We start from the raw sequence: 27,497 nt of genomic DNA on the forward strand, positions 1-27,497 counted from the left end.
CCCCTGAGACATCCTCGAAGAGTGGGGTCACAGCCAGGGATCAGCCGTTATTGACAGTAACCCTGGTGCAATTAAGGTTAAGTGCCTTGCTCAAGGGCACATCGAAAATATTTTTCCCCTAGTCAGCTAGGGGATTCAAACCAACAAACTTTGGTTACCGGCCCAACACACTTAACCACTAGGCTACCTACCTATATCAAACAAAGTTCAGAGTAGTGGTAGTGATTTGCTCATTCAACCCGTTGTGAACTCACCCGAGAGGAGGCAGGGACTATTTGCTCTCCCTGCTGAGGTCGTTGTCATAGAAACAGGAGAAGGCCGGAGATTGGGGTGGTGCGCTCATCTAGTACAGTACGGATAGAGGGAGATAAGGTGATACAACAGTACAAACTGGAGAGCAGCAGGTTGCTATCTGTTTTTGTTTCTAGTGCTGGTTGCTAGAGCAGACTGTGATTAACAGGGTGTAAAGTAGTGGAGGGGTATGCTGTAGGGTTTCCAGAAGGAGGAGTATTGACAAAGGAAGTGAAAATTAAAGAAACTTTATGATAAAAGCAACAGGAGCTTGTCTACCTCATTTGTGTGTGTATGTGTGTGTTTGTAACATCTAAAAAAAGAAACCAAATAAATTAACTTCAAAAACGTTCATATTTATAAATTACCATATTATCATAGACGTATGTAATGATTTTGCAAGACATATGACTATTTCTATGTCTGTAACCAAATAATTACACTAACACCCATATCTGTGCTATTCGGTTCCTCTCCTCGTTATCATCCTGAAGGCGAGGTCAGTACAGGTGCATCAAAGCAGGGACCGAGAGACTGAAAAACAGCTTCTATCTCAAGGCCATCAGACTGTTAAACAGCCACCACTAACATTTAGTGGCCGCTGCCAACATACTGACTCAACTCCAGCCACTTTAATAATGGAAATTATGTAAAAATGTACCACTAGCCACTTTAAACAATGCCACTTAATATAATGTTTACATACCCTACATTACTCAGCTCATATGTATATGTATATACTGTACTCTATATCATCTACTGCATCTTGCCATCTTTATGTAATACATGTATCACTAGCCACTTTAAACTATGCCACTTTATGTTTACATACCCTACATTACTCATCTCATATGTATATACTGTACTCTATACCATCTACTGCATCTTGCCTATGCCGTTCTGTACCACCACTCATTCATATATCTTTATGTACATATTCTTCATCCCTTTACACTTGTGTGTATAAGGTAGTAGTTGTGGAATTGTTAGGTTAAATTACTTGTTGGTTATTACTGCATTGTCGGAACTAGAAGCACAAGCATTTCGCTACACTCGCAATAACATCTGCCAACCATGTGTATGTGACAAATAAAATTTGATTTGATTTAATTAGATTTGAATAGTCTGATGGTACCCAGATATATCTGTTTACAACTTCTTTGACACTCTACAGGACCCCAAGGCTATTTCAAGTTATTACTTGTATAATTCATGTATAAATTATACAATTTTAAAGTTAAAATCACTTGTTTTTATCAACCCAGCAGCTATGACAACATGTACCTAGCAAGAGACTACAACAGTGACATGTTATTCATGTCAATGTTGAGCCAACAGACATTGAGGAAAATTATGCTAGTTTGAATTATTGGACATTAGGCTCAGGACGGTATAACAAAAATACAGCCGGAGGGAAAAAATATTTTCATTTGCCCATAAATAAATAGTGAGAAATTTGACTGTAACTTTTCATCACTCAGATCACTCACGCAGATTTCTGTTTGGAGAAATTCAAGGTGTTACAATTGCCTCCTGTTACAATTGGCCCCAGTCTACCCAATGTGTAGGGTCTGAGTGCAATCTTCACCACACAGTCACGAACACACAAGTACAAAAGCACACACACTTGTATGCATGCGAACACACACACACACACACACACACACACACACACACACACACACACACACACACACACACACACACACACACACACACACACACACACACACACACACACACACACACACACACACACACACACACACACACACACACACACACACACCCTCCCCAGAGAGCTGTATATAATAACTGAGCAGTGATAACACCTTGGGACAGACAACTGATAGCAGTGATAACACCTTGGGACAGACTACTGATAGCAGTGATAACACCTTGGGACAGACAACTGATAGCAGTGATAACACCTTGGGACAGACAACTGATAGCAGTGATAACACCTTGGGACAGACTACTGATAGCAGTGGTAACACCTTGGGACAGACAACTGATAGCAGTGATAACACCTTGAGACAGACTACTGATAGCAGTGATAACACCTTGGGAGAGACAACTGATAGCAGTGGTAACACCTTGGGACAGACTACTGATAGCAGTGGTAACACCTTGGGACAGACAACTGATAGCAGTGATAACACCTTGGGACAGACTACTGATAGCAGTGGTAACACCTTGGGACAGACAACTGATAGCAGTGATAACACCTTGGGACAGACAACTGATAGCAGTGATAACACCTTGGGACAGACAACTGATAGCAGTGATAACACCTTGGGACAGACAACTGATAGCAGTGGTAACACCTTGGGACAGACAACTGATAGCAGTGATAACACCTTGGGACAGACAACTGATAGCAGTATTCTTCCCTAAACATCTATATTCAGAACCCCGGCCAGTGCAACCTAGCAACTCTCGGTAAAAATATCCTCTGGGTAGTAGAAACCAAGGTGTCTCAGCTTCGTCTTCTCCACCACACTGCTCTGACAGCTCACCCACGTACTGTATGTGAACATCTATCAGAAACTCAATCCATTCGTCTCCTCACTTGAAGTGTGTCTATGTGTGTGTGCATATGCGTTTGGGGGGGGGGGGGGGGGGTCTTATAAGCCCTCGTGACATATTTGAACGTGTCCTTTTATTTTAGTGACTTCATCCGAAGAGGAGTGATTGTCTGGGGACCTGTTCTTGGTTGGGTTTTTGTTTCTTTGGGGCTTTTCGCACTAAACTGAGCCGAGCCAAACCAAGCTGTACTGAGCTGGCTTGGTTTGCCACAGTAGCGGTGTGTAGGTAAAAGCACTGGGGACGCCAGAAAAAAAGCGATACTACATCCTATGTGTTGTGATATGTTGTTTGCTCTATAACCTGTTAGTTCAATCATATGCCTTGATACCGTGATATATAGGCCTAAAGGCTGAGACAATAAGAAGACACAGTGGCAGAATAAATTCAACCACACCTTTGTTTCATCACAAAGCCGGAGAGCAACCTCTGTCCAGTGATGTTCACAAAGCATATTGCATGTAACAGTTACATTACCTACAGCACGGTCGGTCAAGCAAGTTGATGTTGCCGACATTTTTTCCGACCACTAAACGACAATTGATTTAGAACCACAGAGAGGAATCGCAAGTCGCAAAGTTAACAGGAGCTGCCTCCACTATTCCAGCACCATTTCAAAATCATCAAATCACCTCTGCTTAGTCTAATACAGTGACAACTAAAAGATACCAAAAACAATTTAGTCCAGTCAACGTAAGCTAAATATGATGTCCATGTTTCTGATGTGTGTGTGCGTGTGCATGTGTAAATAGTAAAAACATGTTGACTCACCCTACTGGTAGAGAAACACCAATACCATCCTCCTCTCTTTCATGTTGATGAAACAGTCTATCACTGTCATACAGTACACGCTTACATGTTTTGTTGTCCTCGGCTACATGGCTAAAATGCTTGCTCGCTAGCCTAACTTCCATTCATGGGCAACGTTAGCTACTTAACATTAGCCTTCTACATCTAGCTACATATTGAACTTCCATCCTCTCAGGCCAAGGGCACAATGTAGGAATTAATGGTTGGATCAGAATTGCTGTTATAATCATTGGCCAGTAAGGAGAATTAAGTAAAACCACAAGTCCAAATTCCTATATCCATCCATGGATAATTTAGTAAAGGGCCAATTTTAGCTACACAATACAATGAGATGCAACAATTCAAATTGTTTCTGTCAATGACGTATGCTCTCGATGCAATTTGACAGGAGTGACGCCAAATCCAAGCTGGCTTCCCTTGACACTTTTTTTTGGTGCGCCAGGACCATTCACAGCTGAGCTCACTCAGTTTAACTCAACGCTGATTGGCTATTATTTTTTTATTTTTTTTAATCAATGGAGGTCAAACACTCGCTGGCTTCACTTGCATTCGTTGCTACAGGCGACAACAATGTAACACTCTTTTGGACCAGATAGCATCAGATAGATGGCCTACACATACAGAACCAGTTAAACGTTTGGGCACATCATTCAAGGGTTTTTCTTTATTTTGACTATTTTCTACATTGTAGAATAATAGTGACAACATGAAAACACATATGGAATCATGTAGTAACCAAAAAAGTGTCATACAAATACAAAAATAGATTTTATATTTGAGATTCTTCAAAGTAGCCACCCTTTGCCTTGATGGTAGCTTTGCACACTCTTGGCATTCTCTCAACCAGCTTCATGAGGAATGCTTTTCCAACAGTCTTGAAGGAGTTCCCACATACGCTGAGCACTTGTTGGCTGCTTTTCCTTCACTCCGCGGTCCAACTCATCCCAAACCATCTCAGTTGGGTTGAGGTCAAGTGATTGTGGAGGCCTGGTTGTTTCTCTTTGCTTATTTGAGTTGTTCTTGCCATAATATGGACTTGGTCTTTTACTAAATAGGGCTATCTTCTGTATACCACCCCTACCTTGTCACAACACAACTGATTGGCTCAAATGCATTAAGGAAAGAAATTCCACAAATTAACTTTTAACAAGGCACACCTGTTAATTGAAATGCATTCCAGGTGACTATCTCATGAAGCTGGTTGAGAGAATGCCAATAGTGTTTTCAAAGCTGTCATCAAGGCAAAGGGTGGCTACTTGGAAGATCTCAAATATAAAATATATTTAGATTTGTTTAACACTATTATGGTTACTACATGATACATTCAGCCTCTTGAGAAATGAAGGATTATGAAACACAGATTAATTATTTTAAATGTTTTTTGTTGTTTTTTTATAAATATTTTGGGGAAGCCTGGCTTCCGTTGGCATCTATGAATGCACACCACTGGTTAGGCATTCACCATAGCTGCTGGAACCGTGCTGAAAGAGACCATGTAAAAAAAACATGTTTTAAATACCTGAGTAAGCACAGTGTGGTTTGGGTCAGCTTGTTAGTGGGAACATGTCATCGGATTATGTCTTGTCATTGAAACTGTGCTCCTGGCTAAATGTTAAAAATGGTGTCATCTGTCTGTAGAGGTGGTATTTGGGGGGATTTGTGGCCTAAGTGAAAATCTCAGGGTGAATATTCTTTTAGCTGAATGCTCGGACATCTGATATCTCAAAGTTATATTTTTTCCAATTTCCACTGTCTGTAGTTTTGAATCTCTCTTGCGATGATTTTAAGAAGCTCAAGTCATCACTTGTTTTAGGATCTCAGCCAACTGGCATTCCTCACTATACCCATGTGTCAAATAAATGTATACCCATGTCATGTCCAGTCCAGCATTCACGAGTGACACTGACTAATGAATACACTGGCAGCATCAGTACTCACCGTGCTCACCAAAGGGTTGAGGAAGGCAGCGCCCCCAGTGGCATGGATGTCCCTGATAGGCAGGATGATGCCGGATTTCACCCCTATCCTCTCTGAGTCATTGAACAGGGACAGGTGGGTCTTTGCCTTGTAGATGGGCAGGTTGGCCAAGCCCTGGATGGAGAGATGGGCAGGTTGGCCAAGTTCTGTGGGAGAGATGGGCATGCTGGCCAAGCCCAGGGGGAGAGATGGGCAGGTTGGCCAAGCCCAGGGGGAGAGATGGGCAGGTTAGCCAAGCCCAGGGGGAGAGATGGGCAGGTTGGCCAAGCCCAGGGGGAGAGATGGGCAGGTTGGCCAAGTTCTGTGGGAGAGATGGGCATGCTGGCCAAGCCCAGGGGGAGAGATGGGCAGGTTGGCCAAGCCCAGGGGGAGAGATGGGCAGGTTGGCCAAGCCCAGGGGGAGAGATGGGCAGGTTGGCCAAGCCCAGGGGGAGAGATGGGCAGGTTGGCCAAGTTCTGGGGGAGAGATGGGCCGGTTGGCCAAGCCTTGGGGGAGAGATGGGCCGGTTGGCCAAGCCCTGGGGGAGAGATGGGCAGGTTTGCCAAGCCCTGGAGGAGAGATGGGCAGGTTGGCCAAGCCCAGGGGGAGAGATGGGCAGGTTGGCCAAGTTCTGGGGGAGAGATGGGCAGGTTGTCCAAGCCCTGGGGGAGAGATGGGCATGTTAGCCAAGCCCTGGGGGAGAGATGGGCAGGTTGGCCAAACCCTGGATGGAGAGATGGGCAGGTTGGCCAAGCCCTGGGGGAGAGATGGGCAGGTTGTCCAAGCCCTGGGGGAGAGATGGGCAGGTTAGCCAAGCCCTGGGGGAGAGATGGGCAGGTTGGCCAAGCCCTGGGGGAGAGATGGGCAGGTTAGCCAAGCCCTGGGGGAGAGATGGGCAGGTTGGCGAAGTTCTGGGGGAGAGATGGGCCGGTTGGCCAAGCCCTGGGGGAGAGATGGGCAGGTTAGCCAAGCCCTGGGGGAGAGATGGGCAGGTTGGCCAAGCCCTGGGGGAGAGATGGGCAGGTTGTCCAAGCCCTGGGGGAGAGATGGGCATGTTGGCCAAGCCCTGGGGGAGAGATGGGCAGGTTGTCCAAGTTCTGTGGGAGAGATGGGCATGCTGGCCAAGCCCTGGGGGAGAGATGGGCCGGTTAGCCAAGCCCTGGGGGAGAGATGGGCAGGTTGGCCAAGCCCTGGGGGAGAGATGGGCAGGTTGTCCAAGCCCTGGGGGAGAGATGGGCAGGTTAGCCAAGCCCTGGGGGAGAGATGGGCAGGTTGGCCAAGCCCTGGGGGAGAGATGGGCAGGTTAGCCAAGCCCTGGGGGACAGATGGGCAGGTTGGCGAAGTTCTGGGGGAGAGATGGGCCGGTTGGCCAAGCCCTGGGGGAGAGATGGGCAAGTTAGCCAAGCCCTGGGGGAGAGATGGGCAGGTTAGCCAAGCCCTGGGGGAGAGATGGGCAGGGTGCCAATCCCTGGGGGAGAGATGGAGAGTGGAGACAATGTGGTTTCAATGGTTTCATTGGTGTAAAGTCCAGTGAAGTCAAAACTAGGAATTCATTCACTATTCGTTGTAGATTGTATTCATACATTATCACATCCCTTTTTGGAGGGCAGTGCATCTTGAAAATACAGTTATTTTCAGAAAGGAATAAAACACAAATGTACTTAAAGGTTGAGATGAAAATAGTGGGTGAAAATAATTCTGGCTTTTGAAGTACATTTTCAGATGGATTGAGTGGTTGTCTGGTTTGAGATACTGAAGAAGTTGCCCCTAACCACAGATTTATGATCAGATAACCCCACCCCAAGGTCCTAACCTTCACCAATGGGACAACTTAAAAAATATCTGACCCTGGACCAGCGGTTAGATTCACCCAACACAGTTTGGCTGTCTAACACAAAGGTTGTCCTGTTGCATTGCTGTGTACTCCCTTGTTTAGAGAACAGCGTGTTGAGTCATCCGCTCCGTACCATCACTTACTTAGTGTTGCTCTGGTTTTTATCGAGGATGGCCATCTAAAGAAATACACATATTTTCGCACAGTGATTGGAGTCAACACATAGTTATAGCATGACTACACCCTGATTATTCCCTTCATACTGGTGTCTAGTACGACACTAGCAAGACTTGGGTAACAAGAAATATTTACACCTGGAATAAAAAAGCAAGTGACGCATTTACAGTTTCATTTTAGTCAATTCGAAGATGCTCTCGTCCAGAAAGACATTTGGGGTTAATGCCAATGCTAAGTGAACAGGATCGTGTTCATCAGGGCATAAAACAGAAAATGTTTTTAAAACACGTTACAACAGAAAACAAGAATTATCATTGGACAAGTCCCTGTTTTAGGCTATTTTCCCCCATTTAATGCTTGATGAACATAATCCAAGACAGGGGTGCATTCTTTACGTCTTGCAATAGAAACAGTTGACCGTTTAAGAACCAAACGGAAGCAATCGGAACAAAATTGGGAGGGACCGACCTAAATTGTCCAATATAAACTCTAGTTTTCCGTTTGGAGTAAACAGTTTCTGTTGCAAAAACTAAACCTTTTGCAACAGAATCGGCATAATTATTTATTTTATTGAAAACATTTATTTCGGCCCTTCGGTCCTTTATTTAACCAGGTAGACTAGTTGAGAACAAGTTCTCATTTACAATTGCGACCTGGCCAAGATAAAGCATAGCAGGTCGACACAGAGTTACACATGGAATAAATAAGCGTACAGTCAATAACACAATAGAAAAACAGAAAGTCTATATACAGTGTGTGCAAATGGCGTGAGGAGGTAAGGAAATAAATAGGCCTTAGTAGCAAATAATTACAATTTAGCAAATTAACACGGGAGTGATGGATGTGCAAGTAGAAATACTGGTGTGCAAAAGAGCAGAAAAGTAAATAAAAACAATATGGGTGTCACGAATCCCGCCGAAGATGGTGCCTCTTCCTGTTCGGGCGGCGCTCGGCGGTCGTCGTCACCGGCCTACTAGCTGCCATTGATTATTTTCTTTTTGTTTCTGTTAGTTTGGGCTGATTGGGTGCACCTGTTTTGAGTTTAGTTTGGGGGGTAGGCTATTTAAGGGCAGGTAGCCCGCTGGCTTTTGTGCGGGCTTGTTTCTCTGTTATTTGGTGTTGGATTGTTATGTGGATTTTATATTTTTCCGGACAGTTTAGTCCTGTGTGTTTGGACTGGTATTTTCATGCGCCCGTGTGTTTTGGGCATGATCGTTTTCCCTGTCTACTGGAAATAAATCCACGTTCTTGAATACCTGCTCTCTGCGCTTGACTCCTCCACCCAGTACTCCTAGCAGCTCTGACAATGGGGATGAGGTAGGTAGATTGGATGGTCTATGTACAGATGGGCTATGTACAGCTACAGCGATCTGTTAGCTGCTCAGATAGCTGATGTTTAAAGTTAGTGAGGGAAATATAAGTCTCCAGCTTCAGCAATCTTTGCAATTCATTCCAGTCATTGGCAGCAGAGAACTGGAAGGAAAGGCGGCCAAAGGATGGGTGTTGTTATCGTGACCAGTGAGCTGAGATAAGGCGCTGGTGTGTGGAGCTGAAGCAAAGCAGAACATGTTAGTTTGTTTTATTGAATATATATATATATTTTTTTTTTAAATTGTTTTTTGGGCAGTGATTGTAGGAATGTAGAGGGGAGACAGATACAGAGGGAGACAGAGAGGAAAGGCTGAGAGCGGATTTATACTCATGTCATACTCATGGCTAACCACTTTGCCAGACTCTGGCACAAGCAGAACGTGTTTGAACTACATTTTTCCAACAAATGTACAACACAATAGCAGTTTTGCCACTAGTATCATTGAAGTGCTAAGAGCTAGAGAGTCTCAATTACATTTCCACAATACATCCATTACAGGAACAGGAGCAATAATGAAACACTTCTAAATGTGGAGTTGATGAAAGGTAAAAGTTTTATCACTTTAGACACTCACACATTGATAAAGATCCAAGTGCTTTCAGTCATGTTTCTGAGAGGATGTAGTCTACAATGAAGTCCCCCGTCCTAACCTTAACCATTAGTGAGGAAAATACTAAACTGACCCAAGATCAGCGTCCAGGAGAAACTTTACCCTACACCATGGTTGATAGTGAGGGCCATTTTACCTCCAGGTCATACAGGAAGTTAATCTGGTGTGGTGTCTCTCCTGCCCTCTGTCTATTATAGTGACACGATAGTCGAGTGACTAAGAATGGAAATACATGTCTTCAAAAATGAAAGGCAGATGGGAGGAGGTTTGATCAGGTTTTGGCCAATGATCAGGCTCTAGCCATTCTAGCCAATGAGAGGCATGTTAACGTGTACTGTCATGCATCTTGCCCTGAAGGCAGAACTGAGCAATTTCTGCTAGATAGGCCAACTGCAAAGTCAAAATTGGCTATATCGTAAAAATTCATGAAAACAAACATTTGCTTTTTGGTCTTAATTTAAGGTTAAGGTTAGGCATTAGGGTTAGCAGTTTGGTTACGGTTAGGTTTAAAATCAGATTGTAACACTTTGTGGCTGTGACAGCGAGTCACCACTCTGCAGAGCTGCCTCTAGGGCAAGATTCATGACAATAAATGCCAACCTGCCAATGAGAAGGCAGATGTGTGAACAACAGGCCCAACTCCGATGAAAAGTCTTTTTTTATTTATTATGTCGAAATGCCACATCCGTCCACTTATATCAGTGCATTCGTAACAACCATTATGAAACGTCTATTCGATCAAATAAGCCTTAAGTAACAAATTAGCAATTACATTTCTTGTTGACCAAATTCGACACTCACTGACTTCCATACTAAAATTCCTCACTTCGTGGTCTTATTTCGTGGAATGATTTTGGGCGGAGTAAATCCTCTCTTTGCCTCTGCCTCTGACCCAGCGCCATAGCTCCGGCACCCCTTCCAGCCCAGTGTGAGCATGGCACCGCTTCCATGGCCCCCAACAGTTACAGTAAACCTGTACACAGACCAGGTCCAACTCTGCGTCAATGTCGGTGCTGTGGTAGACAAAGGAGAAATATACCAATGAGGCGGATGCAAGGTTTAACAGTAAGACGTTTTTCGACCTTTGACAGGAGGCAGGAAAGTGTCAGGGAGGCACGAAAGTGTTCTTGGGGTAAATTCCATTTAAATCCCGCTGGGGACCTTTGAACTCTGAATGAACTGAATGGAAAAGGGAATAATCAGATCCAAATAATCAGATCCCAGTCTGGGAAATACACTTTTATCTATTGAAAAGGTCTGTAAAGAGTCACTGGCTCATGAATAAGGTAACGTCCTTGGCCTGAAAACCAGACCAATACCCTGAGACAGACTGAAGACAGTGACACACACAGTTTTTTCAAGTTATGCTATTGAAAAGCCCCTGATTTACAACCAAACAGCAGTCTGGAATATGAACACTGTAGACAATGTCTTACCTGAACGTGTTGATGGTAAGGAGCCAAAGGTGTGGGCCTTCTCCACCTGCCTCTTCAGGTGACCTCAGCCATTCTTCAGTAAAGTCAGGTTCTGCAGACAGACACAGCAACTCAAAGTGACTCTGAAACAACTTCCTGTTTGACTCTGACCCGATATAGATTCATTTTGTATCGCTCAGAAAGATGGCAGGAATATGAGCATTTGTGATTTCAGACTTTTTTGTTATGATACTTATTTTACAAATCGGTTGAAAATAGGTTGAATTTTTTCAACAATGGTTGTTTTAAAATTCAAATTCTATCTCCACAGAATGGAGTGCTTATGTGAGTGTGTATACAGTAGGTGCGTGTGTGTGAGTGTGTATGAGTGTGTGTGTGTGTGAGTGTGTGTGTATGTGTGTGTGAGTGTGTATGTGTATGTGTGTGTGTTGTGGCAGCTGCAGGTGAGAGGAGGGTTTTGAGCATGGCTGTGAAGCCATGGGGAAATTACCTCCACTGTGTACTACTTCCCCATGAATGAACCCGTCGTGACATATGGAAAATATTGGGGAGAAAACCAATAGGGAACTTCCGTTTAGTGTGCACAGCACACCCCTGCCAGATGTCTGTCACTCTCTCTTATCCCTTGTTATTTTTCCTGCCCACTCTTTTTTCTCACTCTCTCCTCACTTTGCTGTATTGGGTTGTTGTGTTAGGAAATGTTAGGAAGGACCCCTGCACTAGCACTAGAGGGAGTGTTAGTAGTGAGGACCCCTGCACTAGCACTAGAGGGAGTGTTAGTAGTGAGGACTCCTGCACTAGCACTAGAGGGAGTGTTAGTAGTGAGGACCCCTGCACTAGCACTAGAGGGAGTGTTAGTAGTGAGGACCCCTGCACTAGCACTAGAGGGAGTGTTAGTAGTGAGGACCCCTGCACTAGCACTAGAGGGAGTGTTAGGACCCCTGCACTAGCACTAGAGGGAGTGTTAGTAGTGAGGACCCCTGCACTAGCACTAGAGGGAGTGTTAGTAGTGAGGACTCCTGCACTAGCACTAGGGGGAGTGTTAGTAGTGAGGACCCCTGCACTAGCACTAGAGGGAGTGTTAGTAGTGAGGACCCCTGCACTAGCACTAGAGGGAGTGTTAGTAGTGAGGACCCCTGCACTAGCACTAGAGGGAGTGTTAGTAGTGAGGGCCCCTGCACTAGCACTAGGGGGAGTGTTAGTAGTGAGGACTCCTGCACTAGCACTAGAGGGAGTGTTAGTAGTGAGGACCCCTGCACTAGCACTAGGGGGAGTGTTAGTAGTGAGGACCCCGGCACTAGCACTAGAGGGAGTGTTAGTAGTGAGGACCCCTGCACTAAGGGGAGTGGAAAATACCAGTTGGTCAATGGGATAAGGGCTCTATCTCAACTGCTTAAAAATGTGTATTTCCTCATTTCCCTCATCTGCACTAATTGAAAAAGTCTCTCTCTCTCTCTCTCTCTCTCTCTCTCTCTTTCTCTCTCTCTCTCTCTCTCTCTCTCTCTCTCTCTCTCTCTCTCTCTCTCTCTCTCTCTCTCTCTCTCTAGGGGACACCTTTATTTGTTCACACCTGTCCATGTTCAGATATATCCATGGGAAACTCGTCCATCATGGCTGATCCGATCGCCTTGAACCTGGTGTGCCTAGAGCGGTTAGTGAAAGAGAAATGGTTTTGTTGTTTCTGGTTAGAAAGTCAAGAAAAATGATTTTAGTCCAGGGTTTTGTTTATGTTCAATAAATTGGATGAATGCTTATACATTTTTGACTGACTCTCTCCCTCCCTCCCTCTCCCCCCCCCCCCCCCCCCCCCTCTCGCTCAAGAAGCAGGCACAAAAAACAACAATTTATCTTAATTTTTCCTCTTTGATTATGAGAATAATCAGTCATTCTATTCATTCAGGGCACTAGCCCTGTGTATTGGAAAATTAGCATTTCAAATAACGTTGATTACAACAATTCATGCACTTGTTCTCGGCTTCACCTCCACAGTGTACGCACTCAATGTACCCTGATTAGTGATTATACTCCAGAGAAGAGCGTCTGCTAAATTAATAAATATCACATGTACAAAATAAATGTGTGAGCAGGTGCCTAACAAGCATTTGAAGAGTCAGAGTGCTCAGGAAATGTTAGACTGTGTGTGTGTGTGTGTGTGTGTGTGTGTGTGTGTGTGTGTGTGTGTGTGTGTGTGTGTGTGTGTGTGTGTGTGTGTGTGTGTGTGTGTGTGTGTGTGTGTGTGTGTGTGTGTGTGTGTGTGTGTGTGTGTGTGTGTGTGTGTGTGTGTGTGTTGATGCTAGAAACGTTGACGCCAGTCATTGGTGCACATTTAACACATTAAATAATTGGACACCTCAGGTGTCGTGGCCCAAAATGGAGACGTGTGATCTGTGAGGCTGTGTGAAGACGGTATAGACTTGACGATATCATCATATGTATGGTAAAGTCAGCTTCTGACTTTAACAATTTACTATGGAAAAAGAGCAAACTCGGTTTTAAGTTCAATACAGTTTTCCAGCCTTAATTATTTTTAAGTAGGGTTGCAAGGTTTTCTAAAATTCCCAGTAGAGGGAATAAGCAGGATTTCTGGCACCCTCCAAACACGATTTCTGGAAAACTTGGGAATTTTACCCCAAATTTATCTGAACTTTGCAACCATAACTGTAATGGGTCCTTGATAACATTAAGCTCCAGGTCAGTGAACGCTGTCATGAGGGTCCCAAGCCATCGACTGTACACACATTTCAGATGTAGAAGTGGCCTTAGAAGTCTACCTTAATCACAGATCTAGGATTAAATACCCTTCCCTCAAACCTACCTTTACCCATATGAGAATGAAAACGTATCTGAGTCTGTACCAGTGGATAGGGGTCACTTCTATCTACTGTGAGCCTTTAGCTTAGAGGTCGTGCATGATGGGGGATGAGGTCGATCGGTCAGTTAAAAACCTAATGAAATCCCCAGAGTTAGAAACTTGAGATTAAAATAGCATCCTTTCAGACAGTGAGCGATGAGAATATGATTGGACTGGAGAGGTAATAAACATAGTCTGCTTCCCAAAATATTTAGTTCACTATGTTTTACCAGAGCCCTATTTAGTGCACTAAATACAGAATAGCATTCCATTTGGGACATAACCATACTATATTGGTACATTAGCATACTGTATTGGTACACTGCCATACTGTATTGGTACACTGCCACACTGTATTGGTACACTACCATGCTGAATTGGGACATTACCATACTGTATTGGGACATTACCATACTGTATTGGGACATTATCATACTGTATTGGGACATTATCACACTGTATTGGTACATTATCATACTGTATTGGGACATTACCATACTGTATTGGTACACTGCCATACTGTATCGGGACATTATCATACTGTATTGGTACATTACCATACTGTATTGGGGCACTGCAATACTGTATTGGGACATTATCATACTGTATTGGTACATTACCATACTGTATTGGTACATTACCATACTGTATTGGGACACTGCCATACTGTATTGGGACATTATCATACTGTATTGGTACATCACCATACTGTATTGGGACATTAACATACTGTATTGGTACACTACCATACTGAATTGGGACATTACCATACTGCATGGGTACACTGCCATACTGTATTGGGACATTATCATACTGTATTGGCACATTACCATACTCTATTGGGACACTACCATACTGAATTGGTACATTATCATACTGTATTGGTACACTGCCATACTGTATTGGGACATTATCATACTGTATTGGGACATTACCATACTGTATTGGGACATTACCATACTGTATTGGGACATTATCATGCTGTATTGGTACACTGCCATACTGTATTCCAGAAGCCACTTGCTTGATCAACTTAGATTGTCAGAAGGGAGTTAATAAGGGTGAGCGGAGGGATAGTTAATGAGAGTGGAAGGAGGGATAGTTAATGAGAGTGGGCGGAGGGATAGTTAATGAAGGTGGAAGGAGGGATAGTTAATGAAGGTGGAAGGAGGGATAGTTAATGAGGGTGGAAGGAGGGATAGATAATGAGGGTGGAAGGAGGGATAGTTAATGAAGGTGGAAGGAGGGATAGTTAATGAGGGTGGAAGGAGGGATAGTTAATGAAGGTGGAAGGAGGGATAGTTAATGAAGGTGGAAGGAGGGATAGTTAATGAAGGTGGAAGGAGGGATAGTTAATGAGGGTGGAAGGAGGGATAGTTAATGAAGGTGGAAGGAGGGATAGTTAATGAAGGTGGAAGGAGGGATAGATAATGAGGGTGGAAGGAGGGATAGTTAATGAGAGTGGAAGGAGGGATAGTTAATGAGGGTGGAAGGAGGGATAGTTAATGAGAGTGGAAGGAGGGATAGTTAATGAGAGTGGGCGGAGGGATAGTTAATGAGAGTGGGCGGAGGGATAGATAATGAGGGTAGAAGGAGGAATAGATAATGAGGGTGGAAGGAGGGATAGATAATGAGGGTGGAAGGAGGGATAGATAATGAGGGTGGGCGGAGGGATAGTTAATGAGGGTGGAAGGAGGGATAGTTAATGAGAGTGGAAGGAGGGATAGTTAATGAGAGTGGGCGGAGGGATAGATAATGAGGGTAGAAGGAGGAATAGATAATGAGGGTGGAAGGAGGGATAGATAATGAGGGTGGAAGGAGGGATAGATAATGAGGGTGGAAGGAGGGATAGTTCATGAAGGTGGAAGGGGGGATAGATAATGAGGGTGGAAGGAGGGATAGATAATGAGGGTGGAAGGGGGGATAGATAATGAGGGTGGAAGGAGGGATAGATAATGATGGTGGAAGGGGGGATAGTTCATGAAGGTGGAAGGGGGGATAGTTCATGGTGGTGGAAGGGGGGGGAGTTCATGAAGGTGGAGGGAGGGGACAATATTTTGGAAGGAAATACAAACCCATTTTTCTTCCATCCATCCATCCATCCAGTGTGCTGGTTTGGACCATGGCTCTTTCTCAGCTGTATAAAACAATCTTTCCTCAACTCCCTTCCCCTCTTTCATTGATCTGAAAGGACTGATCATATGAACACATGAGGAGAAGACTGTATTTTAAGTATTTGAGGTAGAGCCCTTATCCCATTGACTGGCTGGTTTTTAAGTAATTGAGATAGAGCCCTTGTCCCATTGACTGCCTGGTTTTTAAGTAATTGAGATAGAGCCCTTATCCCATTGACTGGCTGGTTTTTAAGTAATTGAGATAGAGCCCTTGTCCCATTGACTGCCTGGTTTTTAAGTAATTGAGATAGATCCCTTATCCCATTGACTGCCTGTTTTTTAAGTAATTGAGATAGAGCCCTTGTCCCATTGACTGCCTGGTTTTTAAGTAATTGAGATAAAGCTCTTGTCCCATTGACTGCCTGTTTTTTAAGTAATTGAGATAGAGCCCTTGTCCCATTGACTGCCTAGTTTTTAAGTAATTGAGATAGAGCCCTTGTCCCATTGACTGGCTGTTTTTTAAGTATTTGAGATAGAGCCCTTGTCCCATTGACTGGCTGGTTTTTAAGTAATTGAGATAGAGCCCTTGTCCCATTGGCTGCCTGGTTTTTAAGTAATTGAGATAAAGCTCTTGTCCCATTGACTGCCTGGTTTTTAAGTAATTGAGATAAAGCGCTTATCCCATTGACTGCCTGTTTTTTTTTCACTCTCCCCCACCACTAACACTTTCCCTAGTGGTAGCTTACCACCACGTCAGATCGCAGGCCCGAAGAGCGACACTTCATGTTGAAGAACTTCTCCATGCCTAATTCAGCACCTCCTTCCGCCTCGGTGACTGGGGGAAGATTGTGTGTGTGTGTGTGTGTGTGTGTGCACGTGTGTGTGTGATGTTTATTGATGTGTGTGTGAATGTGTGAAAGCATAGTATTGGGTGTGTGTGTTGATGTGTTAAATTGGTGAGGGGGTGTAGGGGGAAGAGGTGAGACACAAACAACAGAATAATTAGATATTTATATATGCTTATATTTATAAGCATAAGTAAAATGTATAAGCATTCATCCAATTTATTGAAGATAAACAAAACCCTGGACTAAAATAATTTTTCTTGACTTTCTAACCAGAAACAACAAAACCATTTCTCTTTCACTAACCCCTCTGGGCACACCAGGTTCAAGGCGATCGGATCAGCCATGATGGACGAGTTTCCCTGGGCTATATCTGAACATGGACAGGTGTGAACAAATAAAGGTGTGTGTGTGTGTGTGTGTGTGTGTGTGTGTGTGTGTGTGTGTGTGTGTGTGTGTGTGTGTGTGTGTGTGTGTGTGTGTGTGTGTGTGTGTGTGTGTGTGTGTGTGTGTGTGTGTGTGTGTGTGTGTGTGTGTGTGAGAGAGAGAGAGAGATGCATATCCTATTACACTGTGACAAATACTCAGACCTAAGAGAATATTTCTTTCCCAAAATTATAATTCAATACAGAGAATTTGAAACTATCAAATATGAAGAAAAAATCTAATATTTATTGGGTGAAACGCCAAAATGTGCAGTTTTGGAAGCCATATGTGTCCTCCTGCCACAACCCGAGGGACAGCCAGTGAAAAGTGCAATGTAATGTCGATAATATTTCCCATCTTGTTTAGTTTAGTCTTTCATACCATGTCATGTGTCTTCTCAGTCATGTTGAGACTGGTCTCCTACCATGTCATGTGTCTTCTCAGTCATGTTGAGACTGGTCTACTACCAGATCATGTGTCTTCTCAGTCATGTTGAGACTGGTCTACTACAATTGCTTTAATGTATTGTTATTCTCATTAATATTGTTGTTGTTGTTAATGGTAATCCCATGTCCACTACTACTATTATTATTGCTGTTGGTCCCACCATTTACAGTTTTTCTCAATTGCTAAAACACTAAAACCCATTGGCTGAACAAAGTTCTCAGTTGCCTGGACTCATTTAGCTAATTATGCAGTCTGTTGTCAATACCTTAAACCATTTCACATGGTAAAACACAATTTGCAGATCTCACTTAGACTTTTCAGTATTCAGCATCTCATTCTCAAAACACATTCTGCACTCTAATGCACATGTCATCCATACTGGTAAACACAAGTGGCAACAGTCAAATACAAATAGAGAACACATGCCATTGATTGAACACAACCACTCAAAATGGATTTAACCTGTTTCAAATGATGCGACACAACCAATATAAGCCAGTTCAGAGAGCAAACAGGTTGTTGAAGGTGGGAAGGAGAAAGTCTGAGAATGGATAGAAGAAACAATGTGAGAGGACGAGGACAAGTGCGTATGCGAGGTGGGCGACGAGGAGGAAGAGGAGGGGGAGGGAAAGAAAGAGGAAGAGGAGGACGAAGAGGAAGAGGAAGACAAAAGCGTGGAAATATCTGATGAAATTCGAGCAACAGTTATAGACTATGTTCTTGTCCATGGACTGACAATGAGGGAAGCAGGACTTAGAGTGCAACCCAATTTAAGCAGATTTTCTGTGTCCACCATAGTAAGGACATTCAGAGAAGAGAACAGGTACAGTATACTACTGTATTTCTGTAATTGCAAATTTACTGTACTACACTATATGCAGCTGTTTCAATAGACATTTGTAAAGTTAATCACTGTATGTATTGTACTGCATGAATATGTTTTGTAACTGCACAACTACTTTTTGTAGAATTGCAAGGCTGCCACATGTAGGTGGAAGGACAGCTATATTCACTCGGGAGCAAGAGGCCGTTATAGTTGGCATGGTCCTTCAAGATAATGCAATACGACTCCAGGAGAAATCCAAGAACGAGTGATACAAGACAACACACACTTCCAGGGAATCGACAGTGTGAGCATTTTCACAATTGACCGTGTCCTCCATCGTAACAGGATGCGAATGAAACAAGTATACAGAGTACCTTTTGAACGCAACTCACCAAGGGTGAAAGAACTGCGAGCTCAGTATGTGCAAGTAAGTGTACATTCAGAAACATTTACTGTAATCCAGATTGTCTAAGGTACTAACTGCCTTTGTGAATGACATTACTCTTCAGTACATACAATGTATGTGAATCAGAAGCCTAATTGTACTCTGCAGTATAGCAATGTCTCTGTACGACTTACAAAATCCTACATACAGTATATTGTATTTCTACACAGACAATATTTGACTTGGAATCCTTGGACAGACCCCATGAGTTGAAGCAGGCTTCAATCTAACAAAGAGGAGAAGGAGAGGCCGAAACATGATTGGACAGCGGGCCATTGTTGAAGTCCCTGGTCAACGAGGTGGCAATGTCACAATCTGTGCTGCTATCAGCAACCATGGTGTTCTACATCACCATGTTACACTCGGGCCATATAACACCCAGCACCTTCTAAGATTTATTGCCAATCTACAGTTTTTCTCAGTCGCTTTGGTGCATTTCTTAGATAAAAAGTGCAATTCTTGATACTACTTGTACAAATTCCAAATCATCTAGTCACTTGTGCACATCATTAACCTGTCTGGCTCTGGCGTTCCGCTAGCGGAACTCCTCCCACATTCCACTGAAAAGGCAGAGCGCGAAATTCAAAAGATATTTTTTTGAAATATTTAACTTTCACACATTAACAAGTCCAATACAGCAAATGAAAGATACACATCTTGTGAATCCAGTCAACATGTCAGATTTTTAAAATGTTTTACAGCGAAAACACCACATATATTTATGTTAGCTCACCACCAAATACAAAAAAGACAGACATTTTTCACAGCACAGGTAGCATGCACAAAGCCAACCTAACTAACCAAGAACCAACCAAACTAACCAAGAAACAACTTCATCAGATGACAGTCTTATAACATGTTATACAATAAATCTTTTGTTTGAAAAATGTGCATATTCGAGGCATAAATCAGTTTTACATTGCAGCTACCATCACAGCTACCGTCAGAAATAGAACCGGAGCAGCCAGAGTAATTACTGACACCAACGTCAAATACCTAAATACTCATCATAAAACATTTCTGAAAAATCGATGGTGTACAGCAAATTAAAGACAAACATCTTGTGAATCCAGACAATATTTCCGATTTTTTAAGTGTTTTACAGCGAAAACACAATATAGCATTATATTAGCTTACTACAATAGCCTACCACATTACCGCATTCATTCATCAAGGCACGTTAGCGATAGCAATAGGCACGTTAGCGATAGGGAATAAACCAGCAAAAGATATTAATTTTCACTAACCTTCATAAACCTTCATCAGATGACAGTCCTATAACATCAGGTTATACATACAATTATGTTTTGTTTGAAAATGTGCATATTTAGAGCTGAAATCAGTGGTTATACATTGTGCTAACGTAGCATCTTTTTCCCAGAATGTGCGGATATTTTTATGACACTCCAACTATTCTGACCAAATAACTATTCATAAACATTACTAGAAAATACATGTTGTATAGGAAATGATAGATACACTAGTTCTTAATGCAATCGCCGTGTTAGAATTCTAAAAATAACTTTATTACGACATCCAGCTTAGGTATAGCGAGAGAGTACCCAAAATCTGGGCGCAAACGACTAGTACAACATGTTCGACAGATATATGAAATAGCATCATAAAATGGGTCCTACTTTTGATGATCTTTCATCAGAATGTTGTACAAGGGGTCCTTTGTCGGGAACAATCGTTGTTTGGATTTAGAATGTCCTCTTCTCCAGTCAATTAGCACGGAAAGCTAGCAAAGTAGCGCAAAGCTCTCCTTCCTGAACAAAGGCACACAACGCAACACGCCTAACGTCCCAAATAAATTTCAATACTCTAATAAAACCATATTGAAAAAACATACTTTACGATGACATTGTCACATGTATGAAATAAAATCAAAGCCGGAGATATTAGTCGTCCATAACGACAGCTTATCAGAAGGCAAAACCAGGTCCCTTCACGCGCTCTCCAGAAAACAGGAAACTGGTGACACGTCATGCCGAGAGCTTTTATTCGACCCCAGATCAAGTTATACACTTCATTTCTTCTCTCACTGCCTGTCGACATCTAGTGGAAGACGTATGAAGTGCATGTATACTAATAAATATCAAGGACATTAATAGGCAGGCCCTAGAACAGAGCATCGATTTCAGATTTTCCACTTCCTGTCAGGAAGTTTGCTGCAAAATGAGTTCTGTTTTACTCACAGATATAATTCAAACGGTTTTAGAAACTAGAGAGTGTTTTCTATCCAATAGTAATAATAATATGCATATTGTACGAGCAAGAATTGAGTACGAGGCCGTTTAAATTGGGCACGATTTTCCCCCAAAGTGAAAACAGCGCCCTCTGTCCTCAACAGGTTTTAAAGCAATTTCTTATTCCTTTGAACAAATTGCAATTGATAATGTACAAGTGTCAGCTTTTTTCCACATTATCAATTGCTTATGTCATGTTGATCAAAATATAGTAGATGGTTCTCTGTTGAATAGTCTTACCCCTCAAAACATCTAGGCATTAGTTCCTTGCATAAGCCATTACATTCAAAATTTTGAACTATTTGTCATAAACTGTCAAGCATAGTTTTACACATTTCTATTAGACCTTTTGTACAAAAACGTGAATTGATGAATCGTGCAGGTGAAATTGACCCTCACTAATGAAGGAATGTAAAGTGTTAGTTCAACCAACAATCAACCAGTTGTCTAAATTGCTCAAAGGTGCATCTCATGAAGAATCAATTGGCAAGCATATATAGACAGTAGACCATGTTGTCAATCATGGCCTTACAATGGCTGAGGCGGGTCGAAGGGTGCAGCCGAATATTGGGAGATCAACCGTGTCCTCAATAGTTCAAACGTTTCGAAGAGAGAACAGGTATGTCCACCAATGTACAGTGCACTGTTACTGTATATAAGCAGTATACTGTATACTTCCTACAATGCTTCATATTACAGTAGTCCACTTGTATTTCACAGCATACAGAAATATACTCTATACAGATACATACTGCACCTTACATGCACCCACCTGTATGTTTTACAGTCAAATGTGTGTTCGCATAGTTTTTGTCTATTTGAAAGTGTGCGATGCATCACTGCATTTTTCCCCACATAGGACTGCAAGATTACCTCAAACCGGTGGCAGAGGACGCGTTTTCACACCTCAACAGGTGGAGGCTATTTGCACCATGGTCCGAGCAAACAATGCCATGAGACTCAGGGAAATACAAAGGACCATTATAGAAGACAAGGATGTCTTTGAAAACATCCATACGGTTAGCATCTCAACCATCGACAGGGTGCTGCATAGAAACCAGATGAGTATGAAACAGCTGTACCGTGTACCATTCCAAAGGAATGAGGACAGAGTTAAGGAGCTACGGTACCAGTATGTACAGGTAAAACATATATCTATGTAACTACTTTACAGCAACATTTTATAGTGATACATAGTACAGTAAGCATAAACTGCACACATTTCCATTGCTGTGGAAGGAACATGCAATATGTGTACATTTTATGTCACTCTTCCTTACCAAAACAAATTCAACTGTGTGTTCTGGGATATAGCGTATAATGGAGTTGGAATCAAGTGAACCCTCTCACAACTTTGTATACGTGGATGAGGCTGGCTTCAACCTGACCAAATGCAGAAGCGGGGTCGGAATATCATCGGTCACAGAGCTACTGTGGATTTGCCAGGCCAACGGGGAGGAAATATCAGCATGTGTGCTGCTATTTCGGAGCATGGTGTCCTAACCCATATCCCCCTTATAGGGCCATACAACACCCAGCATCTACTCAACTTTTTAGAGACTCTCTACAGGGCTCTGTTCCCTGATGATGAGAGGGGTCTGTTTAGAGAGGATTTGCCAAAGTATGTGGTCATTTGTGATAATGTGAGTTTCCATCGATCAAACATCATAAGGCAATGGTTTGTGACCCACCCGAGGATGCTCATAGAATTGCTCCCACCTTATTCACCATTCCTTAACCCAATTGAGGAGTTCTTTTCAGCATGGAGGTGGAAGGTGTACGATCGCCAGCCGCACACACAGATGACCCTGCTGGCTGCAATGGATGCAGCATGTGAGGACATCACAGTAGACGCCTGCAAAGGATGGATAAGGCATTCCAAAAGATTCTTTCCACGTTGCATTGGAAGGGAAAATATCCGGTGTGATGTGGATGAGAACATGTGGGCCGACAGACAGGAACGTCTGGATGTGTAGAGACAGCACAACAGTGCTGCGGGCAAAGTTGTGCCTTAGAAAGAAACACAGGAAACCCCTAATTTAGTTTTTTTTCCTTTGTGCCCCTTGGGTTGTCCAGTCACTTATGTAAATAGTACTGTTGAAATTGATATATGCCATAGAAGTGCAGCCTTGTGCATTTTCAATACAGTAACTGTCATCCAAACTGTAGCCTAAGTTTACATCAGGTAATACTGTCAAAGTACACAGTTACATTGACAACATGCCTCAACATTTTGACGACCTTGTTCGTGAACAATGACTCAATGACTTATCATTCTGATGACACTGACATGATCATTGGCATGAATATTTACTTTGAGAGATGTACTAAGGGTTTTTAGTGACTGACTAGCTTCAGAAACATATCTATTGTAAATTGCAGTTTGTACAAATTGTTCTGAGAAATGCACTTATTATTTTGCACATGTTAGGGATGATGTGGAAAAATGCACCAAAGCGACTGAGAAAAACTGTAAGAGATATTTTATTTGAGCAGCAGGTTCAAGAGCAGCAGGGTCAAGAGCTAAATGAGAATCCCATTCCCACCTATGTGATGGTGTGGGACAATGTCAGTTTCCACCGAGCTGCTCAGGTAAGGGAATGGTTTAACATCAATGGCCAGTTTATGAACTTGTACCTCCCTCCATACTCGCCTTTCCTGAATCCGATTGAGGAGTTTTTCTCCTCTTGGAGATGGAAAGTGTATGATAGACAACCCTACACCAGAGTAAATCTGCTGCAAGCCATGGATTTAGCCTGTGGTGATATAGGTGAGGAATCATGTCAGGGCTGGATACGGCACACAAGAGGCTTCTTCCCCCGTTGCCTCAGGAGGGACAATATTGCTTGTGATGTCGATGAAGTGCTCTGGCCTGACCCAGCCCAAAGACAAGAAGAAGTGCTCTGGCCTGACCCAGCCCAAAGACAAGAAGAAGTGCTCTGGCCTGACCCAGCCCAAAGACAAGAAGAAGTGCTCTGGCCTGACCCAGCCCAAAGACAAGAAGAAGTGCTCTGGCCTGACCCAGCCCAAAGACAAGAAGAAGTGCTCTGGCCCGACCCAGCCCAAAGACAAGAAGAAGTGCTCTGGCCTGACCCAGCCCAAAGACAAGAAGAAGTGCTCTGGCCTGACCCAGCCCAAAGACAAGAAGAAGTGCTCTGGCCTGACCCAGCCCAAAGACAAGAAGAAGTGCTCTGGCCTGACCCAGCCCAAAGACAGGAAGAAGTGCTCTGGCCTGACCCAGCCCAAAGACAAGAAGAAGTGCTCTGGCCTGACCCAGCCCAAAGACAAGAAGAAGTGCTCTGGCCTGACCTAGCCCAAAGACAAGAAGAAGTGCTCTGGCCTGACCCAGCCCAAAGACAAGAAGAAGTGCTCTGGCCTGACCCAGCCCAAAGACAAGAAGAAGTGCTCTGGCCTGACCCAGCCCAAAGACAAGAAGAAGTGCTCTGGCCCGACCCAGCCCAAAGACAAGAAGAAGTGCTCTGGCCTGACCCAGCCCAAAGACAAGAAGAAGTGCTCTGGCCTGACCCAGCCCAAAGACAAGAAGAAGTGCTCTGGCCTGACCCAGCCCAAAGACAAGAAGAAGTGCTCTGGCCTGACCCAGCCCAAAGACAAGAAGAAGTGCTCTGGCCTGACCCAGCCCAAAGACAAGAAGAAGTGCTCTGGCCTGACCCAGCCCAAAGACAAGAAGAAGTGCTCTGGCCTGACCCAGCCCAAAGACAAGAAGAAGTGCTCTGGCCCGACCCAACCCAAAGACAAGAAGAAGTGCTCTGGCCTGACCCAGCCCAAAGACAAGAAGAAGTGCTCTGGCCTGACCCAGCCCAAAGACAAGAGGAAGTGCTCTTGCCCGACCCAGCCCAAAGACAAGAAGAAGTGCTCTGGCCTGACCCAGCCCAAAGACAAGAGGAAGTGCTCTGGCCTGACCCAGCCCAAAGACAAGAGGAAGTGCTCTGGCCCGACCCAGCCCAAAGACAAGAAGAAGTGCTCTGGCCTGACCCAGCCCAAAGACAAGAAGAAGTGCTCTGGCCTGACCCAGCCCAAATACAAGAAGAAGTGCTCTGGCCCGACCCAGCCCAAAGACAAGAAGAAGTGCTCTGGCCTGACCCAGCCCAAAGACAAGAAGAAGTGCTCTGGCCTGACCCAGCCCAAAGACAAGAAGAAGTGCTCTGGCCTGACCCAGCCCAAAGACAAGAAGAAGTGCTCTGGCCTGACCCAGCCCAAAGACAAGAAGAAGTGCTCTGGCCTGACCCAGCCCAAAGACAAGAAGAAGTGCTCTGGCCTGACCCAGCCCAAAGACAGGAAGAAGTGCTCTGGCCTGACCCAGCCCAAAGACAAGAAGAAGTGCTCTGGCCTGACCCAGCCCAAAGACAAGAGGAAGTGCTCTGGCCTGACCCAGCCCAAAGACAAGAGGAAGTGCTCTGGCCTGACCCAGCCCAAAGACAAGAAGAAGTGCTCTGGCCTGACCCAGCCCAAAGACAAGAAGAAGTGCTCTGGCCTGACCCAGCCCAAAGACAAGAAGAAGTGCTCTGGCCTGACCCAGCCCAAAGACAAGAAGAAGTGCTCTGGCCTGACCCAGCCCAAAGACAAGAAGAAGTGCTCTGGCCTGACCCAGCCCAAAGACAAGAAGAAGTGCTCTGGCCTGACCCAGCCCAAAGACAAGAAGAAGTGCTCTGGCCTGACCCAGCCCAAAGACAAGAAGAAGTGCTCTGGCCTGACCCAGCCCAAAGACAAGAAGAAGTGCTCTGGCCTGACCCAGCCCAAAGACAAGAAGAAGTGCTCTGGCCTGACCCAGCCCAAAGACAAGAAGAAGTGCTCTGGCCTGACCCAGCCCAAAGACAAGAAGAAGTGCTCTGGCCCGACCCAGCCCAAAGACAAGAAGAAGTGCTCTGGCCCGACCCAGCCCAAAGACAAGAAGAAGTGCTCTGGCCCGACCCAGCCCAAAGACAAGAAGAAGTGCTCTGGCCTGACCCAGCCCAAAGACAAGAAGAAGTGCTCTGGCCTGACCCAGCCCAAAGACAAGAAGAAGTGCTCTGGCCTGACCCAGCCCAAAGACAAGAAGAAGTGCTCTGGCCTGACCCAGCCCAAAGACAAGAAGAAGTGCTCTGGCCTGACCCAGCCCAAAGACAAGAAGAAGTGCTCTGGCCCGACCCAGCCCAAAGACAAGAAGAAGTGCTCTGGCCTGACCCAGCCCAAAGACAAGAAGAAGTGCTCTGGCCCGACCCAGCCCAAAGACAAGAAGAAGTGCTCTGGCCTGACCCAGCCCAAAGACAAGAAGAAGTGCTCTGGCCTGACCCAGCCCAAAGACAAGAAGAAGTGCTCTGGCCTGACCCAGCCCAAAGACAAGAAGAAGTGCTCTGGCCTGACCCAGCCCAAAGACAAGAAGAAGTGCTCTGGCCTGACCCAGCCCAAAGACAAGAGGAAGTGCTCTGGCCTGACCCAGCCCAAAGACAAGAAGAAGTGCTCTGGCCTGACCCAGCCCAAAGACAAGAGGAAGTGCTCTGGCCTGACCCAGCCCAAAGACAAGAAGAAGTGCTCTGGCCTGACCCAGCCCAAAGACAAGAAGAAGTGCTCTGGCCTGACCCAGCCCAAAGACAAGAAGAAGTGCTCTGGCCTGACCCAGCCCAAAGACAAGAAGAAGTGCTCTGGCCCGACCCAGCCCAAAGACAAGAAGAAGTGCTCTGGCCTGACCCAGCCCAAAGACAAGAAGAAGTGCTCTGGCCTGACCCAGCCCAAAGACAAGAAGAAGTGCTCTGGCCCGACCCAGCCCAAAGACAAGAAGAAGTGCTCTGGCCCGACCCAGCCCAAAGACAAGAAGAAGTGCTCTGGCCTGACCCAGCCCAAAGACAAGAAGAAGTGCTCTGGCCTGACCCAGCCCAAAGACAAGAGGAAGTGCTCTGGCCTGACCCAGCCCAAAGACAAGAAGAAGTGCTCTGGCCTGACCCAGCCCAAAGACAAGAGGAAGTGCTCTGGCCTGACCCAGCCCAAAGACAAGAAGAAGTGCTCTGGCCTGACCCAGCCCAAAGACAAGAAGAAGTGCTCTGGCCTGACCCAGCCCAAAGACAAGAAGAAGTGCTCTGGCCTGACCCAGCCCAAAGACAAGAAGAAGTGCTCTGGCCCGACCCAGCCCAAAGACAAGAAGAAGTGCTCTGGCCTGACCCAGCCCAAAGACAAGAAGAAGTGCTCTGGCCTGACCCAGCCCAAAGACAAGAAGAAGTGCTCTGGCC

General features: G+C 44.6%; 1 protein-coding gene across 1 annotated transcript in view; it reads right to left on the minus strand.

Moving 5' to 3' along the window:
- Positions 1-271: 271 nt before the first annotated feature.
- Positions 272-27,497, minus strand: part of LOC129817886 (uncharacterized) — a 50,559-nt gene continuing 23,333 nt past the window's right edge. The window contains exons 6-9 of the mRNA XM_055873485.1: positions 11,074-11,164; positions 10,530-10,650; positions 5,626-5,778; positions 272-343 (exon numbers count right to left, since the gene is read on the minus strand). Of these exons, the coding sequence (XP_055729460.1) occupies positions 272-343; positions 5,626-5,778; positions 10,530-10,650; positions 11,074-11,164 (437 nt within the window). The remainder of the gene's footprint in view (positions 344-5,625; positions 5,779-10,529; positions 10,651-11,073; positions 11,165-27,497) is intronic.

Source organism: Salvelinus fontinalis, chromosome 20 (genome assembly GCF_029448725.1).
Source record: "Salvelinus fontinalis isolate EN_2023a chromosome 20, ASM2944872v1, whole genome shotgun sequence".
Lineage (NCBI taxonomy): Eukaryota > Metazoa > Chordata > Actinopteri > Salmoniformes > Salmonidae > Salvelinus > Salvelinus fontinalis.